Source organism: Pygocentrus nattereri, chromosome 4 (assembly GCF_015220715.1).
Source record: "Pygocentrus nattereri isolate fPygNat1 chromosome 4, fPygNat1.pri, whole genome shotgun sequence".
NCBI classification, from domain to species: Eukaryota; Metazoa; Chordata; class Actinopteri; order Characiformes; family Serrasalmidae; genus Pygocentrus; species Pygocentrus nattereri.
This window is the reverse complement of record NC_051214.1, coordinates 19,964,121-19,990,492: the sequence shown is the minus strand read 5'-3', so window position 1 is coordinate 19,990,492 and position 26,372 is coordinate 19,964,121. Positions and strand designations below refer to the sequence as shown.

Below are 26,372 nucleotides of genomic sequence, written 5' to 3'. Positions count from 1 at the left end.
TGAAAGCCACTGAAAGGAGGCCAGCATAGAGTTGGTTTCTGGTTTATATGCTTTGTGTTTATTTGGTGAATAAAATATGGCTGCTGCAAACATTTCTCCTGCCTCCAGCGTCCTCCTTGAGCCTGGGGTAGCAACATGCCTTGCTACATGGAGGGAATTCCCCCCGTTTTGAAAAATGAATTTCAGGCTCTGTGTTCCTTGAAGGACAAAGCCCCATTAAGGCTTACTCCCTGATATGCTGTGTTGGGACTATGCCTGATCATCTTTGCAGGATTTGGCGTTAGTCACCAAACTTTACAGTAATGGCTCAGTTTTGAAAGATCTTCAGTGAGCACCCACTCCAACGAATCAAAGTCTGGCGCTTGGGCTGCCAGGCAGACATCCTCAGCATAAATGAATTTGTGAGAGCTGATATAGAGTAAGATGTTTATACAGAGGTTAAGGAAGGTTGGGGCAAGAACTGATCCACAGATGAGGCCATTAGTCTGTCTCCTCAAGGCGCTTTTACTCTGTCCAGGGTGAACTCTGAACCACCCGCTGGTGAGGAACTATTATTCCCGCTTACCCATACAGGGAGAAACTGTAAGTTTCGGTAAAAGGCCTTTGTGCCAGACAGTATCATAAGCAGCTGTAAGATTAGCTTATTCTTCAACTTGTCAGGCTCAACATTTGTTCCCCTGTACTACAATCCTTACAGAACCCAGCCTGTTCTGTGAGGGTGTTCTAGACTCCTAGAGATATGTGCTGTAATATGAAATGCAGAGAAGACAGATTGGGTGGTAGTTTTCTTGTAGACTAGGATCTTTACCGGGCTTCAATATGGCAATGACTTTTGCTGCTTGCCATATTTTCAGAACTGAATTTGTGTTGATGATTCTATTGAGACAGCCAGGGCCTGAGGGCCCATGAGCTCCAGAGGAATGCTGTCATATCCTACTGCCTTCCTACAGTTTAAGCCCCCTGCAGGGCTTTGTCCTGTTCAGCAATCACAAAAGGCTCAGGCTTTTCTGCTGTAGCATTTTCGTTTTTATATAATATCAGGCAGGGTCACTTATGCCTCCCATGGTTTCTGAACGTTTTAGAGCCCTAAATGACATCCTATTTGGGGACCCCACCCACTCCAAAACATATTATTGTGTATGCCACAGTGGAAAATACAAGTAACATATAACAAATTCAGGAAATATCAGTGAAAATTAAGAAAATCTCTGGATTTTCTAAGCCTAACCCTAAATATAAGCCTAACCTTTTACATTTTCAGTTAAAAAAGATAACATTGTAGTGTTCACCTGTTTTTACCCTTATTTTTGTTTCCAAAACAAAAAAACACCTGCACATATGCTGGTCTAAGTAGCAAAAGCATGGCATTGTAAAAAGGTCTGATGTTTATCCACACTCCTCTGGGTTGGGAAAATGGAATGCAGCCCCAAAATGTCAGCACAGACGCTCCGGCGTCGGTGTGTCAGAACCGGAATTTAATCACTCTGTTGCACCCCCCACTGACGCAAAGTGCTTGCCTATGAGTTTGAAGCCATGCCCAGGAATGTCACCTCATCTCAACAACACAAACATCTATTCTCTAATACAGAAGAGTCAATCCTGCTTCCATCTTCGCAGCTTCACCATCAAGCTTTTCAACAGCACACAATGCACTAAGTCAATTTTCCAGGCGGTTTGTTAGCGGGACTTTCATGGGTGAAGCAGGACTCCTGCAGAATGGAGTTAAGAGTCTGAAACTAACAACAAGAGACATGACGACAAATCTTTTTTGATTGCAATGATGCCCTAATTTAGAAGACAAGTTCTATATGTCTTCATTTCTAAATTCTGACCCGGTTATAAAATCTGACTGATGTGTCACATTCAAATCTATTACACAGGGTGATTCAAAAAGATTCATCCAATTTCAAAGCGCCATACTGAGGCGCCGAGAAACCAATCACAATCCAATTGTAAGAGGGGGTCATAGAGTTTCTGACCGTCAGTGGAAGATGGCTCCCTTCAGCCTGAGAGATAAGAAGTGTTCTGTGTTCTCCACTTCAATAAGAGAGAATCCGTCAAAACTGTGCAGCGTGATTTCCGTGGGCAGTGAAGCTCCAACAGCTCAAAGCGTTCGTCGTTGGTTCCACAGCACTGGATGATCTCCGAAATCGCACTGAAAGAGCCGTGAGTGCAGAGACGCCCGACACGCTCAATCCAGTATGGGATGAGTTTGACTGTGGTGTTTATGTCCGTACAGCTGGAGGAGGTTCAGACTGAGACCTTGTACAATTACATAATAAACTTTATGCTCATTTAAACCATTTACGGTTCACTGCATTGATCTGTAACGATTTACAAGTGAAATAAATCAATTTGAAATCAGATGAATCTTTTGGAATCACCCTCTACTTGATGCACACATGGACTGAATTCTGTATTAAGGTGCCATGTAAGGATCATCCTAGTCATTAAGACAGTGTAGAAAGCAAATGTCAACATGTAAGCAAATCCAGGACGTTTTAGGCCATTTCGAAATCTCACCCGGACACATTTTGACAAGCACAGCTCACTGTTAGGAAGTAATTACACTGACTCTTGTGAACTTGTCTATTGATATTATTAATTTGTCATACGGTATTTTGTTGTATTTCGCATCCCGGCTCCTTGCTTCAACCGTTCCAGTTCATGCCATTACTATTAGTATGGCAAAACTAAAGTTCATTCACTGTAACTCTTGTTGATGAATAGGTGTTTCACTGTTTTTGCTCATCAAACTGACAAAAGGCTGTGGTGGCAGAGCGGCACTGATGTCATTAACAGGCCGGCAGAGCAAGTCAAGCTGAGAGTGAAGCCAGACTTTCTCAAATGGTCAGCTGTTGACATTTGACCCTCTTTCGTGGGCAACTCATCACAAAAATTTCAACCATCAAAAAACTGAAAGTTTGATATGAAGGTGGAAACGTCAGTATAGCAGGTTCAATTATTTTATCTTTTATCTTTATTTGTTCATTTATTTATTCATCTTCTCCTTAACCTCATGCTTGTGGGTATATATTACTGCTGAAAGCCAAAAATCTCAGACGCTCTTTGTTTCATTTTAAAATAGTAATGTTTACAGAGCAGATCACTGAAGAGACGCCGTCTGTTTATAGTTTATAGCCCAGATTTGGGGAAAAACGGGTCGACTTTCAGTAGAAAAACAAACTGAGTTCAGCTTCTTTTATTATAAGGGTTTAAAATGACATCACCATCTATAGTACTGTGCAAAAGTCTTAGGCACCCAAGACACATTTTCAAAATCTATTTATTTGTGTAGTTTGTGTTTATTTGCTGAGAAAAATGTTAATATTTGAATAAACAAAATATATAGAATATGAATTAATAACCATTATATATATATATAAATATAAAATATATATATATAAAATAGTGATAGATATATAAAATAGTGATTTTCTCGAGGAAGCCCAGTATTATATGTAGTTAGTTAAGTTCAGTATTATATGTAGTTAGTTAAGCCCAGTATTATATGTAGTTAGTTAAGTCCAGTATTATATGTAGTTAGTTAAGCCTAGTATTATATGTAGTTAGTTAAGTCCAGTATTATATGTAGTTAGTTAAGTCCAGTATTATATGTAGTTAGTTAAGTCCAGTATTATATGTAGTTAGTTAAGTCCAGTATTATATGTAGTTAGTTAAGCCCAGTATTATATGTAGTTAGTTAAGTCCAGTATTATATGTAGTTAGTTAAGTCCAGTATTATATGTAGTTAGTTAAGCCCAGTATTATATGTAGTTAGTTAAGCCCAGTATTATATGTAGTTAGTTAAGTTCAGTATTATATGTAGTTAGTTAAGCCCAGTATTATATGTAGTTAACTAAGTCCAGTATTATATGTAGTTAGTTAAGTCCAGTATTATATGTAGTTAGTTAAGTCCAGTATTATATGTAGTTAGTTAAGTTCAGTATTATATGTAGTTAGTTAAGTCCAGTATTATATGTAGTTAGTTAAGTCCAGTATTATATGTAGTTAGTTAAGCCCAGTATTATATGTAGTTAGTTAAGTCCAGTATTATATGTAGTTAGTTAAGTCCAGTATTATATGTAGTTAGTTAAGCCCAGTATTATATGTAGTTAGTTAAGCCCAGTATTATATGTAGTTAGTTAAGTTCAGTATTATATGTAGTTAGTTAAGCCCAGTATTATATGTAGTTAGCTAAGTCCAGTATTATATGTAGTTAGTTAAGTCCAGTATTATATGTAGTTAGTTAAGTCCAGTATTATATGTAGTTAGTTAAGTCCAGTATTATATGTAGTTAGTTAAGTCCAGTATTATATGTAGTTAGTTAAGTTCAGTATTATATGTAGTTAGTTAAGTCCAGTATTATATGTAGTTAGTTAAGCCCAGTATTATATGTAGTTAGTTAAGTCCAGTATTATATGTAGTTAGTTAAGTCCAGTATTATATGTAGTTAGTTAAGTTAAGTATTATATGTAGTTAGTTAAGTCCAGTATTATATGTAGTTAGTTAAGTTCAGTATTATATGTAGTTAGTTAAGTTCAGTATTATATGTAGTTAGTTAAGTCCAGTATTATTATGTAGTTAGTTAAGTCCAGTATTATATGTAGTTAGTTAAGTCCAGTATTATATGTAGTTAGTTAAGTTCAGTATTATATGTAGTTAGTTAAGCCCAGTATTATATGTAGTTAGTTAAGCCCAGTATTATATGTAGTTAGTTAAGTCCAGTATTATATGTAGTTAGTTAAGTCCAGTATTATATGTAGTTAGTTAAGTTCAGTATTATATGTAGTTAAAAAGCAGCTCCTGGTTTGATCAATCAGTGCTTCAGTAAATTGTGCTCATGATGTAATTGATGATATTAACAAGTCTCTGTGGCAGCTGTGAAGGTGAAAAATATGGACCCAAGAAATTCTTGTTACTTTTTATTGTTTTTATGTTTATTAGAATTATTAATATGACTTTATTCAAATGTATATTGTGATAAACTCACTACTGAGGTCAATTGTTTAAAAATTTGCTTAGATGCCTAAAACTTTCACACAGTACTGCATTTGACTGGAGAGAAGAGTTACAGCCTCATACGACACCCAGCTTCTGAATGTAGCTTATGAAATATGAAAGCTATGAAGAATATGACCAAGTGCGTTTTGGAACCACCGGTGGTCTCAAGGAGTTAAAAAGGTTAAATGTACGTGTCTTTTCCTCTTATATGTTTATACCACTGACCATCTCTCTCACTCACACACACACACACACACACACACACACACACACACACACACACACACACACTCTAAACTGCTTATATTTCTGGGTTGCAGGTGTGCTGGAGCCTATCCGGGCTGTGGGCAGAAGTCAGACTGACCATCACTACTGTCATTATTGATGTTGCTACTTTGATATCTAGTAGTGATTAGTGACTCTATACTGGATCTACTGCGAAGAGAGATATCTTGCTTTTTTAAGCATAGCTCGTATGTTCTATGTCAGGGGTATAATAGGCGGACTGCGGTCCACGTCCGGACCCAGAGGCTGTACTATGCGGACCTGGACCTACAACCGATAAACTATGGAGAATTATTTTATTTCGACGGGGTCAACGTATTTTAATTGCGTATGATTTCTAGCCTTTACGGTAGCTTTAGAAGCCCGGGAGACTCACAGACCAATCGCATGCGTTGTAAATATCACATGTGACGCTACTCAGCCAATCAGATCTGTGCATTACGATGAGCACTGAGACTCGAGTGAGTGACGCCACACAAGGGAGGGACGAGACAAGAAACAACAGTCAGAGAAGAAAGTGAGTCAGAGGGAAGTTATTTCACATGATGTGATCTACAAAAAGAAAACTGGCAGTAAATGTTGTTGAAATCTGACTGAACTGGACTTTATTCGATCTGATATTCAGTTGTCGACTGTATAAGATGTTGATATTCCTACTCGGCTACTTCAGTAAACAGTATATAGCACTGAGTCATGATGCCAGTTAGACATTATGATGCTCTGGACCTTCGTTTGAGGAAATTGTCTCTAACTGGACCTTACTGAATTTTGATTAAAGATCCCTGTTCTGTGTGTTTACTTGATAAAATATTGACCAAAATAAATAAATACATACATAAATAAATAAATAAAAACCAACCCACAAAGTTCATTTGCAGGCCAGAGGAGTGCCATTCAGTCATGGCTTGTGTTGTTTCATAGACAACAACAAAAAGAAGTGCTAAAAAAGTGGCAAACAGTGGCAAAAAAAAAAAAAAAAAAAAGTTGAGGTAACAGGCTGTTGAGGCGATCCCAGGACATGAGGAACTCAGCTGTACCACGTTGTTAAAGTGAAGTAGCGGGATACACTTTTTAAGAGCCTCTAAATATATGAATGGAGATGACCCGCTGAGACAGCTGTCTACTGTTACGGGGCCTCTGCTCACTTCAAAGCCCTACTTTAAAGGATTACTTCACCTAAAAAATGCAAAACCGAAGGAAAGCTAGAAGGAGACTGCTAATAAGAGATCAAGCTCGCTGATCCTCACTATCTGTCCTCCATTGTCAGCTTTCAATAAAGAGGAAAATAAAGCCAGTCTCAGTCATGAAGACAAGAGGACAGAGGTAGATCTCTTCTACCATCGCTCTGTCTGCCTGCTGTGGGCCTTAAAATGGAGGCTGTAAGAAGAAGAGAAGGAATGTTTTAACTATACAAATCCTGGAGTTTGGAAATGGGTCATTTTACAGAAGCATCCATTTTTGTGTCCCTAGCCTTTACAGATATATCACACATAAACATGTTAGGGTTACAATGTATTTATATTTTAAAATAAAACATATTATTTTAACAATTCCACCGTCTTGAGCCTCAATTTAGCAACATAGAACTCCAAGCACCACAGAACAGCTAGTCTCCACAGTCATGTGTGAAGGCTGAGGCCATATTTTGAAGAGAAAAAAAAAAATCTGCAATTTTAACTATATTATAACTATAAACAATATTCTATATGTGACTATGGAATATAGAAATTAAATAACAAAGAAAACAAACGGCAAATAAATATAAAATATAGCATGAAAGTTCCCCAGGAGTCGTGTCACTGGTGTTACTGCATAACAAAAAATCTCTTATTTTGAAATAAAAGTCACACTGATGACATCACTCGACTTCCTTTCACCTGTTTTCTGAGGATCTATGAAGAAAAGCTGAGTCCACTGTGTCTTTCAGTTCTCAGAGATTTTCTCATTTAGCTCATGATTTCATATGAAACTTTTAGCTGGCGTCACTGGTGTGACCAACTTTATTCTGAGGTAACTGTGAAAAAATAGAACACAAATGGATTAAATTCCATATTTTAGTGGATGATCCATGATTGACAGCATGTGGTTTGATGCTCTGTAGGATTTTGTAAAATGCATTTTTCATTAAAAATGCCTCTGGTGTTTCCTTTATTGTGTGCAACACCAATGAGAATCAGTAACACCAGTGACTCCTGTGGAGACAGAAAAGCGGACGTTTCTGCGGAACGACCCAGGTACAAAAAAGTTGTGGGAACGTAATGTAATTTTAGTCGACAAACAAACTCAAGCATATAAAAGAGCCATGTATTTATTTACATATCCAAACGCAGAACGTTGATTCTTTTTATTAAGCTGGAACAACTGAACTTTTTTACAGTTTTAGGAAAAAGCATCCTGGAATAGGGATTTGGCTCCTGGATGCAAACATTACAACACAAAAATCCCATTTCCCTTTTTTTCCATAAAAAGTGGGAGCACGACATCCTGCCTGCTTTCTCAAAAGACGGAAAGCCGTCTTACAAGAGTACGCAATGAGAGGAGGGGGGCCATGGGTTCGGAAAGCATGCTTATTAGTGACAGTATTAGTTTTTGGCTCTGGGCGCAGCTTTACGAGCTTTTTGACGGCACAGCAACATCACAGGCACAGCTGGATGCGTCCAAGTGAGGGAAGTTAGTGCTGGCTGCTTGGACTAACTGTCTGCTGTGGGCTTAAAGAGGGCCTGGACAGCTCTTTCAGTTGTGAGACCGATGGAAAAAAAACATAAAAAAGCACAACTGAGCTGGATCCAGCTCCGATGTTACTGGAACCTTCAAATGCCAACAGGCCCACCACCACTGCCGGAATGCTGGGACTGCAGAAGAACAAAGACCCGCACCGCTTGGGAGTGACTCAGTGGGGGATGGTATTTTCTGAGTTCAATAAAAATAATTTTTTTTTATGTTTTTGGGATGATGTACAAACATCAGCCATTTAAGGACAGCAGACGGACTGACTGATCCCGCTATTTTAAACTACATGAGAACGCGTCTTCCCTGCTGTAGTCTGGGAAATACTGACAGTGGGAAGTTTCTACTGATATGCAGGAACTGCTACTTTATTACCTGCCTGGTGTTTCCACTCATCAGGCATTTTATCAGAAACATCTACCCTCTACACCGATCAGGCGTAACATCATGACCTCCTTGTTTCTACGCTCATTGTCCATTTTATGAGCTCCACTTACTGTATAGGTGCACTTTGTAGTTCTACAGTTACAGACTGTAGTCCATCTGTTTCTCTGATACTTTGTTACCCCTTTTTACCCTGTTCTTCAGTGGTCAGGACTCCCATGGACCCTCACAGAGCAGGTACTATTTGGGTGGTGGATCATTCTCAGCACTGCAGTAGCACTGACGTGGTGGTGTTGTGTTAGTGTGTGTTGTATCAGGTACATTGCTGGAGTTTTTAGGGCCCAAATCTTACATTATTCTTTCAATTTTTACTCCACTTGCCACATTTGTACATATGTATGTGCCAAAAACAGCAATAACAGATTTTTACACTTTTTCCTACCTCACTTTATTATGATGGCGTTTTAGGGCCACTGTTTTTAAAAAAAAAAAAAAAAAAGACAGAGTAAAGTAAAGAGATATTCAGAGATAAAAAGTCATATGGTTTGATATTTAGAGAAGAGAGTCATAATATTTCAAGAAAAAAAGTCATAGAATTAAGACGTAACAGTTGGGGTTAGGTGTCTTGCTCAAGGAAAACGTGTTTTTCTTCAAAATATAGCCTCAGTCTTTACACATGACCGTGAGGATGAGCTCTTCTGTGATGCTTGGAATTCCATAGGATTGATTTAAAAAACAATATTGCTAAATTGGGGCTCAAGAATGTTTTTTCACCTTTCAAGTGTAATATATCTGTAAACGCTGTTTCTGTAGAATGACCCAGATGTGGTGATTCATACGGAATGGGGAAAAAAAAAATATCTAAAGTGAAATACACTTAAAAACGGAGATGCTTTATTACTTAAAAAACAGACAAGAGACATCGATAGGTTTTTCTACACAACGGGTTCTTGGAAACATGCTCATGTTCAGGCACTCATGCTTTGGTGCAGAGAAGTACAACATAACATACAAACTTGCAAATACAAGCGAAACCTTCAGGGAATTCTTAGTCTGTATATTTTCTCTGTCTTTCTGTAATGAAACGTATCAGATGCCTGAACAGTGAATTCAGCATTAAACACTGGCACCCGGATAAATGAATACGGGAGTACCTTCCTAGTGCTCACTACATCATAATCACTTTTTAAATGACTCTGCTCTTAATAATGTAGATAACGTGATCTAAAGAAGCTGCAAACCCATCGATTTTTATTTAGCTTGGGTCTCAAACCAATCCTGAACAAGAAAACACATGAACAGGAATATAAGCCACAAATCCTTTACCACACGCTTATTGAGTTGAACGTGCACACATTTAGGAACTTTTCATACTGCGTCCAACGATAAAGGCTGTAAGTGGCATTTTTTAAAAAATCTTGGGTGTGGAACTCCAGTCCGGAGGGCCGGATTCCTGCTCAAACACTCCTGATGCAACTCAGAAGCTAACTGCCAGATTTTTAGCAGGGGAATCAGGGAAATATGTTCAAACTCGGTTCACCTTTTCTGTTTCACACAGTGATAGAAAAACAGAGAAAACACACAAAAGCTCCAATTCCAGATGCCGATCCGCTTTAAAACGGTCACGCATGCATCGAAACGCCTTTGGTCGTTTAACTGTTTTGAAACGAGCGTCTCACCAGAGATCCGTTCTGAAAAGGTTGGCCTCTTAACTGGTTTTAATCTGCTGTTACGCATTCAGCTTCATTACGTATAGCTGCTGTCAGGACAAAACATCATATCGCCATTTTTGTCCGTTTTTGCCATAATTTAAAAACATCTGTTACCCTTTACATTGCGAGTAAATTTCATGATGAATGCACCAAAAGAAATGACCCAAAATGACCTGGAAAAAAATTCTGGTTCCATTGACTTACATTAATAGTAGAGTACGTTTTTTCCTTCTCCAGTAAAGTTACTGCTTTGGAGATACGAGGTTTCTGACAACAGCGATACATACATACATACATACATACATACATACATACATATATACATACATACATATATATATATATATATATATATATATATATATATATATATATATATATATATATATGTGTGTGTGTGTGTGTGTGTGTGTGTGTGTGTGTGCATGTGTGTGTGTGTTTTGGTTTGTCCATCTGAATTTACGTGACCAAACTAAGTCAAATTATTCAGTAACTGCATGAAATAAATGTCAATTTTTATTTACTTATTTATTTTTCATTTGGCAAAAGTTCCCCTCAAATTAACAGAACATGTGTTTTATGATCTACATATATTACTATATGCTTACAATTTACTGCTGAAAGCCAAAAAGTTATGTTTACAGAGCAGATCACTGAAGAGACGCCGTCTGTTTAGAGTTTATAGCCCAGATTTGGGGAAAAACGGGTCGACTTTCAGTAGAAAAACAAACTGAGTTCAGCTTCTTTTATTATAAGGGTTTAAAGTGACATCACCGTCTATTTGACTGGAGAGAAGAGTTACAGCCTCATACGACGCCCAGCTTCTGAATGGAGCTCATGAAATATGAACGTTATGAAGAACATGACCAAGTGCATTTTGGAACCACCGGTGGTTCCAAGGAGTTTAAGAGCTTGCCATCATTGCTGAGTTGAGAACTGCCTGCCAACCAAAAATATACCACCAACAGTGGCCCTATGGTCAGAAACTGACCACTGATGAATGTTTAGAGGATTGCTAACACATGGAAAAACCTACACAGAGCACTAACAAGACAGATGTGTCCAGTGAAGTGGGTGATCTGCTCAAGTATGAATACAACACCATCCAAATCACATCATGCATCATTCAATGTTAGCGTTAGATGTTAAGTGCATTTCACATTATGCAGTAGGTTATACATTTGGGTAAAAACGCAGGGTTGGGTAGTAACGGAATACACGTAACGGTGTTATGTAATCAGGATACAAAACAAAGGTAACTGTATTCTGTTAAAGTTACAGTAAAAAAGACAGTAATCTGATTACAGGTATATTGGAATCACCGGCCGGATTACAATCAAATGCAAAATTCACCGGTTCACTGATAAATACGTCACATGAGTCGTGTAGATTTGTAGAGTTGTCAATGTGGGGGAGGAGGGGAGGTGGTCCTGCTGTCAGGAGGGAATTTGGAAGAATCCCTATCAGCAGTTCACAGTGTTTTATTCAGCCAATCAATAAAAATTTTGATAAAAAAGTTGGTTTTTTTGTTTGGTTTTTATTGGCACAACTGAGATCTGCTGCATTTTCCTGAAGATATCTGACTCAGTCGTTTACTTTGAGGTGCTAGATGAAATTCTACAGTATATCCAGCTATAAATCAAACATTCGACAGGTTTGAACTAACAGTCTAGAAGGTGAAACGATGAGAGTGAAATCTCATGAGCGGCAAAGTTAATTTCGTTTTCACATGGTTTCACATGGTTTCCTATTGATGGGTGCCAAATGTTAAAATGTATACATTATCTTTAATGCTAAGACGATCAGCTCCCTCCCTTGTTTTTGGGTGGAATCAGTGGATTTCTATGTATTACTGAACTTACTGAGAGCGGATTAGAAAACGTCTACAAATTACTATCATCAAAGTCTGAGCATGATGCACCAACATGAAATTGTATGAACCAGTACAGCTTTTAAGCAGATCGAACACAAATGATGAGAGGCCTCAAAATAAGATTTCTATCAGATTGATCTTTTAACTTCGGCATAAAAACATTTTTAACGAATGAGGCAAACAAAGAAAAGTTAGGGAGAGCAGTTTATACTGTTTAACTGATCCAATGCACTGAATCATTCTCCATCACTTACTTCTTCCTCTAAGAGTCTAAGAGCTTTTCCTCTCAGTCTACTGATTTATTTATTTATTTTCCCCTGTTAAAATCTTTCATGGTGACCAAAGCTTGATTCCTGAACTTCAAAGATAGAGTATAATCATCTTTATGTTTGAAATATTTCATATTGGTCCACTTAGTTTTGCCCGTCTCTGGGAGCCACAAGAATTAAGTCACCTATAATTTACAATTCTTGCCGAATTAATTTTTCTTTTATTAATTTATATCTCTTTAATCAAAGACAAATGATGAAAGTAATGGAAAATAATCAGATTATTAACGAAATTAGATTGCATTGGCTCAGAGTAGATCGGAGATAAAAGAAAAAAAATAAGTAATACAATGTAGTGCATAGTGTAGCGCATACGTAAACATACGTATATCAACAGATAAATACATTTCATATAAGTATACAGAACTGTGCGAAACTTTTAGGCATCTAAGCAAAATTTTAAACAATTGACCAATTGAGTTTATACATTAGAATGAAGTCATATTCATAATTCAAATAATTATGGTTGGTTAGTGTAGTGGTTAACACCTTTGCCTTCTGTGCTGTAGACTGGGGTTCAATCCCCCAGCGGGGCAAGCACCCTACACTATACCAATAAGGGTCCTTGGGCAAGACTCCTAACACCACCTTGGCCTACCTGTGTAGAATGATCAAATTGTAAGTTGCTCTGGATAAGATTGTCATATATGAATGTTTGGGCATCCCAGGTTAAATGACATCTTTAGTTGACTTTCTAAGTGAAAATAAGTTACACGTCCTCTACAGAGGCACACGTCTTCACTTTTGAATGCACAGTTACAGTTTATTTACTCAATTTAACATTATTTTGGAAAAAAAATAAAACAAAGTTATGGCACTTTTAAGAGCAAATCAACAGAAATCGTGCACTGAATTTGTAGAAAAATTCCATATTTAAGTGTGTTCTTGGTAGAGGACATGTTCAGTTCACTCAGCTAATCCTGTCATTTGAACAGGAGTGTTTGAACTTCTGCATATGACTGTATTAGTCCTGTGCAACTTCATGCAATTCATGAATTTTATAGAATTATAGGGATAATTATAGAATTAACCCTAACCCTAACCTTAACCCTAACCCTAACCCATAAATGTAAATGTAAATAAACAGAAAAACTTAACTAACTACATATAATACTGGGCTTAACTAACTACATATAATACTGGGCTTAACTAACTACATATAATACTGGGCTTAACTAACTACATATAATACTGAACTTAACTAACTACATATAATACTGGGCTTAAATAACTACATATAATACTGGGCTTAAATAACTACATATAATACTGGACTTAACTAACTACATATAATACTGGGCTTAACTAACTACATATAATACTGGACTTAACTAACTACATATAATACTGAACTTAACTAACTACATATAATACTGGGCTTAACTAACTACATATAATACTGGACTTAACTAACTACATATAATACTGAACTTAACTAACTACATATAATACTGAACTTAACTAACTACATATAATACTGGGTTTAACTAACTACATATAATACTGGGCTTCCTCGAGGAGACGTTTGAAAATGGGTAACCGAACACACTAACATCCAGAAAAATTATTATTAATTATTTATATAAATCATTATTAATTAATATTGTGTACATTTTGTTTATCCAAATCTCAACACTTTTTTCAGCAAATAAACACAAACTGCCTAAGACCTTCGCACAGTACTGTGCATACAGAGAGTATGTTGCACTGGAGCTCCTGTTTTAAAAGGTAATAAGTGATCTGTAACAGAATACATTTTAAAGTAATCCTCCCAACCCTGGTACATGTTGTGTTTCCCTGTTGTATTAAACACGGTATAAACTAGCAAGCATGCACATACATCAAAGCATGGAGAGCAAGCAGGTTGACAAGGCGATCAGCATGTTAGCAGCACACTCACCACGGGATGAAGCAGCTGTTGTTAAATGTATGCAATGTGGGTAACAGACTGTAAAAAGAAGACGAGACATTAGTGGTGACATTTTCACAGCATTACAACATTAGTAGTGTCATTTTTATCAGCACAGGCAACTCAGTCAACACACATGAGAAACGAGCGCCATATCTTTCACATCACTTTGAAATTGCAGGCGATTAAAACAAGGCTTTACAGCACAAAGCAGAATGTACATTTATTTAAATATCACAATAAAACAAGTAACATGGTCACTGCTAATGATTTGCATGTACTGCTGGATCCAAATGGAGTGGGGATGAGGAATCAGATCGCTCTGTGTTTTGTTTCCTCATGGCGGGGAAGACGAAAGACCTCAAACTCCAACCCTAAACGCTTCTGGCGAAGCGTTGAAATGCATCAACATCTGTCAGATTGGCCGAAAAGAATTAGCACTAATTCTTCCCCACCCAGCAGCACGTCCAAAACTAACAAACACCAAATTTTCGGACTGTCCAGTCCATCTGTGAATGGAAGCGGTTCTGACTGTGACTGTGCTTTTGATTTCAGCCCCTTTGGTTTCAAACCGAGATCTTTTCCTCTCTGAAACCTGTGGATATCGGGTTTCCAAAGCTGAGCTGAGAAAAAGAGTACAGTCCCCCGCCGAGGCTGCTAATGGGTCTAGCTTGGCTTTCACTCTTTCTTTATCTTCTTCTACAGCCTCAGTTTGTCTAAAGAAACACTATGGGACAAAGTGAAGATGGTAGGCATGAGATTAAACTTTACATTGTTGTTCAAAGCAGATAAGAGGTTGGAAGAAAAAAAGCTTCTCAGACCTGCACTGTATTCTGAAACGTGCATGTTCTTCAAGCTACGTTTGGTCAATGAAAGAGTTTGTTAAATGGGCCTTTGGTGTTCTCTGAAACTCTGAACCAACGATTCCAGGAATTATTTCAAAGATTTGGGACCATATTACAGAAACCTCTTAAATCTTATTTTCTTATCATAAATATTCTTATTTAGGATAGAAGCTATTGAAGGACATGAGTTCTTAAGTTTATAGTCTTACCATTCAACTCCAGATAAGAAAACAGTATTCCTAAATTCTTTAAGATAAACTCCAGAGCAACTTCACTTCTGTTTTAATCGTCTGTTTCTATTGTTGTGTGTAGTGAGAGGCAGTTCAGTTCACTATAACAAACATAATGACGCTACATGTACCTACGCTGAAAATGGAGCTTTGAATTCTGTGGTTTTTCTTTTTAACAGTGTTTTAAAATCCCCAGACGCTGCCGACTCAATCTCCACTGTCCCTCTTATTACCATCGTGTATTAATGTTGATAATGAAATATTACAGTGACTGTGGTGAATAATGAGGAGACTGAGCCGAACGTGTGTTCATTAGGAGGAGTAACGTTATCGTGCTACTCCTGAGCTCCTGAGAGAGACCCATTCTTTCACTAATGTTTGTAGAAGTAGTCTGCAGGCCTATGGGCTTGGGTTTATACACCTGTGGCCATGGAAGTGATTGGAACACCTGAATTCAATGATTTGGATGGGTGAGTGAAAACTTTTGCAAATACAGTGTATACAGACTTGTGTCAGTACAATAATTATTGCATCATTACAGATGGACTGAGCCTGACAATACTGTCCTATACTGCTCCAATGCATGATCCTGTACTATTTGGATGATCTTGTACTCAACAATGCTATTTGGACGAAAATTTTAACCTACATTCATACCGGCAGCAAATTTTCATCTTGTCGCCCTAAATTGTTGGTTGCTTATCACCTGTGGGCTGGAGTAGACCATCGGTTACACATGGTTTCACTGACGCCAAGCACAAATCGGATGCATTCCCGTTAAAAACAAAAATCCTGGTGAGAAATCGTTTGTGTGCTTATTTTTATTCAGTCCCAGTGTCTGTGCAGTCAGTTTGTGAGGAAAACAGTATTTGGTCTTTGTGATTTACTGTCTATTTTGCTCAGTTTGAGGTGGTCTAGTGGTTAAGGTGATGGACTGCTAATCCATTGATTTACAGAAGAAGAAAAAAAGAAGAGGAAAAAAGAAGAAGACAAGTCGAATAATATAATGTGAAAACATATTTTTAACACGAGTGACAGCCCTAATGTTAACTCCACTTAACATCATAGGTTACTCACTGCAGCTGAGGCTGGGGTCCGTCTGGGCATATGAGGCCGGGATGTCCCAGAAGCTGTTGTCCCAGTCCACAATGTTCCCCACGGCATCGCATGTCAGTGCAGACAGCTCCGAGAAGGTCTTGGCTGAATCCCACAGGCGGAAGTTGTAGATGATGCTGTTGAAGTTCAGGCCCCCTCCTCCGCCCCCTAACTCTAAGGAGCCGCCAGGGTCCACACTCAGGCCCACTGAAGCGGAGCATGTGTTGACCCGGTAGTTTCCTCCGAAGTTCACGGCAACGCGACCGTTGGTTTTAGACCAGGTGAGGCAGAAGAGCTGTATCTGGGAGGTGAAATCTACCGAGGTGACCAGGTCATCGATGAAACACTTCACGCTGCATATGCTCAGCTGCATTTTGCTCCCAATGGCGCCAAAGGACAGCAGGACGCCATCGCTTGCATCCAAGTAGGTGAAGATGGTCTCTGTGCTTTTCTGGGTCAAGCGGGCGATCTCAAAGCACACTGTGAACTCGTTCAGCTCAGGAAATGACACCGTGCTGGTCACTTTAATCACATCTTTGGAGTTCTGTGGCACGGTAACCTTCTGGTTCCTCAGTGCCACTGCAACTGAGAAGGAGAAGTAGAAGAGAAACACAATCATTTAAACTGGAATGAAGGAGTGAGTTCATGTAATGAAGGAAAACACAGTCCTACCAGCCCGTTTTTTAAAGTCATGCTGTGTTCAGTCACAGCAAAGGTTTGACTAAAATATTCCATGACTTATTCCATTAGATTTGCAATAAGACCTGCAACAAACTCAGTGACAAGTCTGATTAAAATATATTGAAAGAAATGAAGGTTTTCTTCACTAAAGGCAACAGTGATGTTTCCTTTTCATTTTCTGTCTTTAACATCATGTCCTGACACGTTTTTCTGTTGTTTTAATGCTGTTCGAAACTGGTCCTGGGGTTTGTTTCTGTTGGCTGACTCTACAGACTCTTTTGGAGCTGCAATGGAAAAAACCCTGAACACCTCTGCAAACATTACCATTCAGCACGTCTGTAAAGCTGCGTTTTGATGATCTTTGCTCACTCACCACTTTAGACACTGAGCCGAGGGAAAGATCAGCAGCGAGACAAAGGTGTTGTCATTTAATTACAGACTGATATATTTAAACAGGCAAAGTAGATGTCGATCACTAAAGTGTTGGATTTCTGAAGAATTTCACTGGGCATACCTTGTCCTGCAAGTTCTATATTCTATGCCAATATACACCGATCAGGCGTAACATTCTGACCACCTCCTTGTTTCTACGCTCATTGTCCATTTTATCAGCTCCACTTACTGTATAGGTGCAGTTTGTAGTTCTACAGTTACAGACTGTAGTCCATCTGTTTCTCTGATACTTTGTTAGCCCCCTTTTACCCTGTTCTTCAGTAGTCAGGTCCCCCAAGTACCCTCACAGAGCAGGTACTATTTCTTTCTCAGCACTGCAGTAACATTGACGTGGTGGTGGTGTGTTAGTGTGTGTTGCACTGGTGTGAGTGGATGTGTGTGAGTACCAGTCCTCTGGTGAACACACTTCTGCACATTTTATTTGCTGAACTGAATGTTATATACGTTTTTACATGTTAAACTTGGAAAATAAAAAGAATTTGTGTAGGACATTTGCAGCACGTGCTGTATTTAGGTTTGACCAACTGACTGTGCTCATTTGTGAGCATCATGACTGCAGTTTGTGAAAAGCAAGGCGTTGGGAGAGGCAATGTGATGAGAAATACATTGATGTAATGAGAAATATGCCAGGGCAATGTGTGGCCTGATATTATCAAAGCTTTGCTGCATAATGGTTGAATCAGCAAAGTGAAACAAACGGTCCAACTGTTGAGCTGCTGAATTGTTGATGGGGCAGTTTCATTGTTTCTGCAAAATCCACGAGAACTTGGAGCACGGATAACAAATTACAAAAAAAGGTAAATAGCTGTAAGTAGTAAAAAAAAAAAAGAACATAACAACAATAATAATAATAATAATAATAATAATAATAACAACAACAAACAATATGGATCCAGGATTTAAATCCTAAAATGCAGAAACCGAACCTTTGAACATACCTTGCCTGTAACTGATACTGAAGCCCTTCTTCTGGACACTAAAATCAGAACTAAAATACACCGTCATCACATTCCCAGTGGAGTTGAGCGCGAGTCCATTGGCCGTCAGGCCGCAAAAGCTATTGCTGGTGCCTGAGCCGTTGTCGATGACAACGCGGTCGTAGATGCAGCCATGTACTTCCTCGAGCTCAAAGTCGAGGAAGGTGATCTGGATGATGAAGCCGGCCGGAGCCTGCAGGGTCCACGCGCAGGACTGGCTCGGCGGGTAGTCAGACGGGTAGCAGGGGGACGTAAAAATCCCTTCAGAGGATTCGAGCACCTCATTGCAGTTGCCTTGGCAGCTCAGCACTGCTGGACCAAAATAGGGGGGGTGTGTCATTCAGGATAGAAGTGGACGAGGGACAGAGTGGACAGCAGGAGGACGAGAACAGGACAGGAGAGAGCGAGGGAGCGGTAAGTTCAGAGAGACGTGCAGTTAAAGAAAGTGCCAATATACAGCAGGCAAAGGGGAAGGGGGGATGTCCAGACAGGAGTTCTGGCCTTGTAAATCTCTTGATTCAATTTGACCATGATTTTTTAGAAAAATAATCAGAGCATCAAAAAATCTTGAATATTCCCATCCCAGAAGAACATTTTATTGTTGAGAAAAAAAAATAATCAATATTTGATTCTCTCACTTATGCTTGTGGGTATATTTAGGTTTGTCCATCTGAATTTTCACAAATCATAAGACAGATTATTCAGTAACTGCATGAAATGACTTTTTTTTGTAAAATCTCAATTATTAACAGAATGTGCTTTATGATCTACACATGTCACTACATGCTTACAATTTACTGCTGGAAGCCAAAAATCTCACACTCTTTGTGTTATTTTTTAAAAGTAATGTTTACAGAGCAGATCACTGAAGAGACGCCGTCTGTTTATAGTTTATAGCCCAGATTTGGGGAAAAACGGGTCGACTTTCAGTAGAAATACAAACTGAGTTCAGGTTAAGTTCCTTGTCTTTAGCTCAGCTATTGATATATGGGAGGCAAATCCTGCCAAAAAGGAAATGAAAATGAAAACAATAAAATGTAAATGAAAAACTCTTTTTGCCATTTCTTTTCCTAAACATCTGCGCAAATATTCTACCAAAATTGAAAATGAAATGAAATGCCTTCATTTGCAATTTCATTTTTCACATGAGCACGAGCCGTTTGTGACAAAAATAAAAATAAATTGAAATCGCCTATTTGTCATTTCATTTTAGTCGTTATTCTGGTTTTTCACAGCCAAATCTAAAATGAAAACGCTAACAGACAAAAGAAAACACAAACTTCACTTTGGCTTTTCTTCATGAAACACAGAATACATGTCAAAACTAAAATCAAAACGCAAAGTTTACTTTCTTATTTCTTTTTCATAGCGATCGGCTGCAAATCTGACAAAATTAAAATGAAAATGTCAAATGGATGAATCAACAGTAAAGTGACCGCCTGTGATTCCGTTTTCGGCGCTGAGCCGCTTTAACTGTCAGAATGAAAAGGAAAATGAAAACGAACATCAGCGCCACCTGCTGGAGATTCACTTTTCATTTTCCAGTTTTCTATTCTTTTTCTAACTGACCAACCCGCAAATATATGTTAATTAGCACTAGGCGTGGATAAACAGGAGTGTTATTATTTCTACTAGATCTTTTATTAGATCGATTTTAAAGAGCTTTTCCCTTAAAAGCTCTATGTGGTGTTGTACCTGCACACCCCACAGAATGTCTCTCTGTTTATGCTCCAACACGTGATGACAGACCTGTAGATAGTGGCCTTCTGAAAATAGTCATTGAATTCAGAAAAATGTCTTATTGTTTTTAAGCTTATAAACTGTGGAAATCAATTGCACCTTTTATTAGACATTGTCTGTGCTTGCGTGCAAAGATTTTCACCAATCTGAGTGAATACATTCCGATTACAGATTAAGACTGAGGTGTTTATTCTCACTCTACTCAACAATCTGATGAAAATCTTCCTTTACATGCTCACTACAAGTAATGCGATCCAAAATGACGTGCATGTGTGGAGAACCACTTAGTGCAGACGTTACCATGACAGTCAGAGTGAGATGAGCAGCAGTGAGCAGTGCTTGTGTTTTTAACTGCTTTAAAATGACGTCAGACTCAGGAAAACTCTCTTCACATGTCCTTATTAAAGAAGGCTGAGGCGTCTCCTCTGCAGACCAGTTTCTGCTCTGCCGTGTTGAACGGTATAAACTCTCACTATGATGCGATGCACATGCAGAATGGACTTAAACTTTCCGATAGAGAATGTAATCGGATACAGGCGTTTACATGGATATTATTCTTCTATTTAACTGATTATTTACAGGATTACCCACCTCGTTCAGTCAGTTAGGAACTGTATTCCGAATGGCCTCAATTGAACTAGACTATTCCGATTGAGGTGTTTACATGGACGTATTTCTATTACAATTGAGCTATTAATTGGATTATTAATGGATTATTAGACTGAATGTAAACGTGGCTAGTGCAGACATTTAAAGAAAAAAACATCTCTTTCATTGAGCTTTTAATTAGAATTGTATTTATTTTTGATATTTATTTTAGTTTTTATGTGGTCTGTATCGTTAATGTATGATTTTTATTTAATACACAGCTTACCTTTATTTTTTATCTTTTACCCTATTACTACTATTTATTGAAAGCTTTACTAAAACTCAGGAGGAGACGCATGTGAGATTATTGGGTTATTTTTCTCAGTAAATATGTCTGACCAGCAGGATATTCAGCCAGATATTTGTCTTAGCACCTAATCTTGACGCTGCCTTGAAAATAGTATTATCTTTATTTTTACTTTGTAATGTTTCTATCAAATTCAGTGACTTCATTACTTTCCTAAATATTAGAAATCAATTATGATTTATTCCAAACATTCTAAAATTGATGCACTTGAATTGCTATCTTAGCTTTAGCGTTCTTCACACTCTTGCCAGCCTCGACTGCTCGATGGGATCCGCTGCACAGTAAACAAAATAAAGTTTGTCTTACAATGAGACCCTTTCTTTATAATCAAAACAGGCAAAACCTCTTCCACGGTGCCTGAAGGGACTCCCTCAGTGACAGTATTAGTTCTAGTGTTTATTATTCTGGAGGAACGCTCGATGAAAGAAGAATACTAGGCCTGGAAAAAAGGGCCCAGAGAACAATGGCTGCTGTTCATGTAGTCTGGTTGACACAGACTCCAGAAGCACAGCAAACACTGGCAAATCAATCCAGCCGAAGAGCAGAATCCCAGTGCAACACCACACTTTTATGTGGTATGAGGTTTTTTATTTTGCAGTAACAAAGTTATTATAGGGGGAAGATAAATAGATAGATAAATAAATAATAAAATATATAAATAAATAAATGTGAATGTAACATTAACAACTTTAAGGGGTCATATAACATTTTCTTGTATTATTTTGTTCAAACATGGGTCCATTCATTTATTTATGTTGCTAAAGTATTTACAAACTACATCAAACTCTTTGTCCTAAACAACAAATACAAGCCCTTTTACTAAAAAAGACTTTTGCATTAATTATTAACGTTCAGCAGCATGATTTTCATTTCAATAACATCCATGTTTAGCACTTTTTTCTAACCTTTTCTCTTTTTTTCTAACTTTCTGAAAAGAAGGACGGTGTTTCTCAGGGCTCACAAGTCCAGCCGTGGACATCAAAAGTGTACGTGGAATATTTACAGCAATTGGTCCTAAACCAACTTTATGTGGTCAAACTTCAGAGCCTGCCTGAAGGACCAGTGGGACATTTGAGATTTGATGCCTCTGTAAACGTTCCAATCAGCGATCTGTGGAACTGAGAAGCCAAAATCCCAAAGAACAACTTCCAATAAGGGGGGCTGAAGGAATCCCACCTCAAAGGAGGAGCACACCCTTTCTTTTCTGGCCCAAACCACAAGTTTCTGTTACCTCTTGAGTTCAGGCCAGGATGGTTAAAGCCTCACTGGCTGCCTTCTGCTCAGGTTTTGGCTACTTTTTACCCCTACCCCTTGTTTTAGAGTGTCACCCTAACCTCTTGGAACTAGGTACAGGGCAGTGGTTGAAATTTTCCCTCTGAAATGGGACAAACCTCAAATAAAAAGAGCATCACTTCATTAACAGCTACTGGCGCTGCTCTGTAGGTGACCCTGCCCGTCTGCAGTGACAGCAGAGGAGGGTAAAGCTCAGCTCTTCACTGCTGGGCTTTAGTTACATTTAGGGCCTTCAAAGAGGGGGGGGCAGTTATTTATTATCCCCCTCCCGTAATTCTTCAGTGATATGAAGCTCAAGTCAGATGTTCACCAGATTCTTGTTCAAATTTTCCTGTTACACCTCAACTGGTACAGCAGTTACATTCTGGCGCTTCAGGCAACAGAACTGCTGGACTATTTAAGGTGGAATGGGAAAGTTAGCTAGCTAGCTACTGAAACATTAGCTTGTTATAAAGAAAAATGACCAAAATCCACTGAAACAACATTAAACTAAGATAAAAAAGTGATTAATTTTATTTTGTAACAGAAAATTCTCACATTTGTGGGTTTCTTTGGTCTCTTGTGCTCCATCTTGCTGGTTTTTCTTTTCTTTCTCACATCACTCTGTTTGGAGGGTCATGTAGCCCCAACACTTCACCTTACCTCTCTATCTCAACAAGAATAGTGTGGGGTTGTTTTTCAGGAGTTGGGCTCGGCCCCTTGGTTCCAGTGAAAGGAACTCTTAATGCTTCAGCACCAAGAGATTTTGGACAATTTCATGCTCCCAACTTTGTGGGAACAGTTTGGAGACGGCCCCTTCCTGTTCCAACATGACTGTGCACCAGTGCACAGAGTCCTGACCTCAACCTGATAGTACACCTCTGGGATGGATTAGAGTGGAAATTGAGAGCCAGGCCTTCTCGTCCAACATCAGTGTCTGACCTCACAAATGCGCTTCTAGAAGAACGGTCAAAAATTCCCATAAACACACTCCTAACCCTTGTGGAAAGCCTTCCCAGAAGAGTTGAAGCTGTTATAGCTGCATAGGGTGGACCGACATCATATTAAACCCTATGGATTGAGAACGGGAGGTCACTCGAGTTCATATGCGTGTGAAGTCAGACGAGTGAATACTTTTGGAAATATAGTGTTTGTTGTAGAGAGTGGGCTACAATAATATATCAGGAATATTATTACAACCTTCACTAGAGAAATTAAAATGTATCTACAGCATTTTAGAATGTGACTCTTGTTAAATGCTATTTGATGATGTCTTCCATTCAAATGACCCATCTGGGGTCAGATCTGAGCAGAGAGCATCGGCACAGCGTGAACTAAAACATGACTTCACTTGCACCAGACCAGGAAGTGACTGATGCAAATAGCCTAGTGATAAACACGAGACACACTGGGCTCAGTCCACTATCTGAACTGTTCTCACTACACAAACACACGGTCGTTAGTCCATGATTCCTGTAAATCTGCAGAGATTTATTCCCATCTATAGGGAATAACGAAAACGAGTACACAGCGCCCTGCCCTTGGCTCAGACTGCTGATGCTACAGATTACAGAGAACCGAAAATGATCTTTTCCAAACAAACGACAGCTCAACAGCTTCATCGCATGTGGAGCAGCTCAATCCACAGTATACAAACTGCTCAAATAGCAATAAGCGAAACTATCTTGAGAGAAATTTAATAAAGCACTTGCCAGCATTTCTCTCCCAGTGCTTCTAGCCTTCAGCAAGATTTAGAACACACAAGCAATGTATTGAGTTCTGAACTGAGAGTGTGGAGACTTACATTAGTGACTATATAATGTAACACACGTCTAATGTCTCCTGGCTAATGCTCAACAATGTATAACAGAGGTCAGTGGACCGCGGTCCACCTATGGGGCAGTCATGGGCTGGAGGTTAGGGATCCAGCCTTGTGACCAGAGGGTCGCTGGTTCGATCCCCAGAGCTGACAGCACATAACTGAGGTGTCCTTGAGCAAGACGCCTAACCCCCAACTGCTCTCCGGGTGCTGCAGATTGGGCTGCCCACCTTTCCGGGCAAGTGTGCTCACTGCCCTCTAGTGTGTGTGCGCTCACTAGTGTGTATGTGGTGGTTCACTTCACAGATGGGTTAAAATGGGAAGGTGAAATTTCCCCGTTGTGGGACTAATAAGGGTCACTTAATCTTAATCTAACCTAGAGTCCGGACCCTATGCGGACCTGAACATATAACCGATAAACTATGGAGAATTATTTAATTTCGATGGGGTGGTCCTATTTTTATCAGCGTAACCTTTCTAGCCTTTATGGTAGCTTTAGCAGCCCAGGAAACAGGCCAATCGCGTGTTGTGAATATCACGTGATGCTACTCAGTCAATCAGATCTGTGCATTATGATGAGCACTGAGACTCGAGTGAGTGACGTCACACATGGGAGGGACGAGGCGAGAAACAGCAGTCAGAGAAGAAAGTGAGTCAGAGTCAAGTTATTTTACATGTCACGCTCTAAAAAGAGAAAACTGACAGTAAATGTTATTGAAATCTGACTGAACTGGACTTTATTTGATCTGATATTCAGTTGTCAACTGTATAAGATGTTGATATTCCTTCTAGGCTACTTCAGTAAACAGTATACTGCACTGAATCATAATGCAGGTTAGACATTATGATGTTCCAGACCTTTGCTTGAGGAAATTTTCTCTAACTGGACCTTACTGAAATTTAATTAAAGTCCCCTGCTCTATAATCAGCTGTGCTGTGGAAAACCATCAGCTATGAAGCAACTCCAGTTTCAGTCTTTGGTTTTGTAGTGAAATAACAACAAGAATTCAGTACAAAATGATGCTAAGTAAGGCCAGATCAGGGCCACCACACAATCCTGTCCGGACCGCAAAAGTATTTTAATTTTTTATTAATATTAGCCCGTTTCACAATGCGCTGCACTACAATCCCCAGCATGCACTGCAGCGGAATGTGCTCCAACACTCCTACTCCAGCAACAGTCTATGGGACAGTGGCTACACCTCAGTTCTACACAATTCTGCACAATTCCACACCAGTCATATCACCAAATGCATTTCATAAACACTGAACGCCAGCTCAGCAGCTCAGAAACTGACCCCAAGTCTTAATGATCCTGCAGTAAAGAAAGGTCACCAGGTGTCCAGTTCAAGCAGATAGGTAGGTTTAAATGACTGAGCTCCTGAGGGCATTTAGATTATGAATATTTCAAATGTCCATGTAATATTTCAAGGTCTACTACAAATGTCTGTATTTTGCTTTTGACGTTTTTGCATATTTTCAGTAAACAGGGGCCAACCCGGGTTTCAGCACACCATTAACCTCTGATTCTCCAGGGTGTGTTTTGGTTTGTCCATCTGAATTTACGTGACCAAATCATAAGGCAAACTATTCAATAACTGCATGAAATAAATGTAGACTTTTACTTATTTGTTTGTAAATGCCCCTCAAATGAACAGAACATGTGGTTTATGATCTACTCATATCACTATATGCTTACAATTTACTGCTGAAAGCCAAAAATCTCAGATGCTGTTTGTGTTATTTTATAAAAGTAATGTTTACAGAGCAGATCACTGAAGAGACGACGTCTGTTTATAGTTTATAGCCCAGATTTGGGGAAAAACGGGTCGACTTTCAGTAGAAAAAGTTCAGCTTCTTTTATTATAAGGGTTTAAAATGACATCACCAACTATTTGACTGGAGAGAAGAGTTTCAGCCTCACACGACGCCCAGATTCTGAATGTAGCTCATGAAATATGAAAGTTATGAAGAACATGACCAAGTGCGTTTTGTAACTACCAGTGGTTTCAAGGAGTGGAAGAAGTTAATTAAAAATGAAATAAAAACATTTTTTTCACTGGCCCACAGATTTGATGAGAT

The 26,372-nt window shown here is 38.8% G+C and overlaps 1 protein-coding gene across 3 annotated transcripts in view; it reads right to left on the bottom strand.

Moving 5' to 3' along the window:
• The window catches only part of adgrg6 (adhesion G protein-coupled receptor G6), a 121,094-nt gene that overhangs the window by 78,817 nt on the left and 15,905 nt on the right, over positions 1-26,372 (bottom strand). For all 3 annotated transcript variants that reach the window (XM_037537391.1, XM_017701075.2, XM_017701076.2), the window contains exons 3-4: positions 18,466-18,816; positions 16,376-16,978 (exon numbers count right to left, since the gene is read on the bottom strand). In XM_037537391.1, the coding sequence (XP_037393288.1) occupies positions 16,376-16,978; positions 18,466-18,816 (954 nt within the window). The remainder of the gene's footprint in view (positions 1-16,375; positions 16,979-18,465; positions 18,817-26,372) is intronic.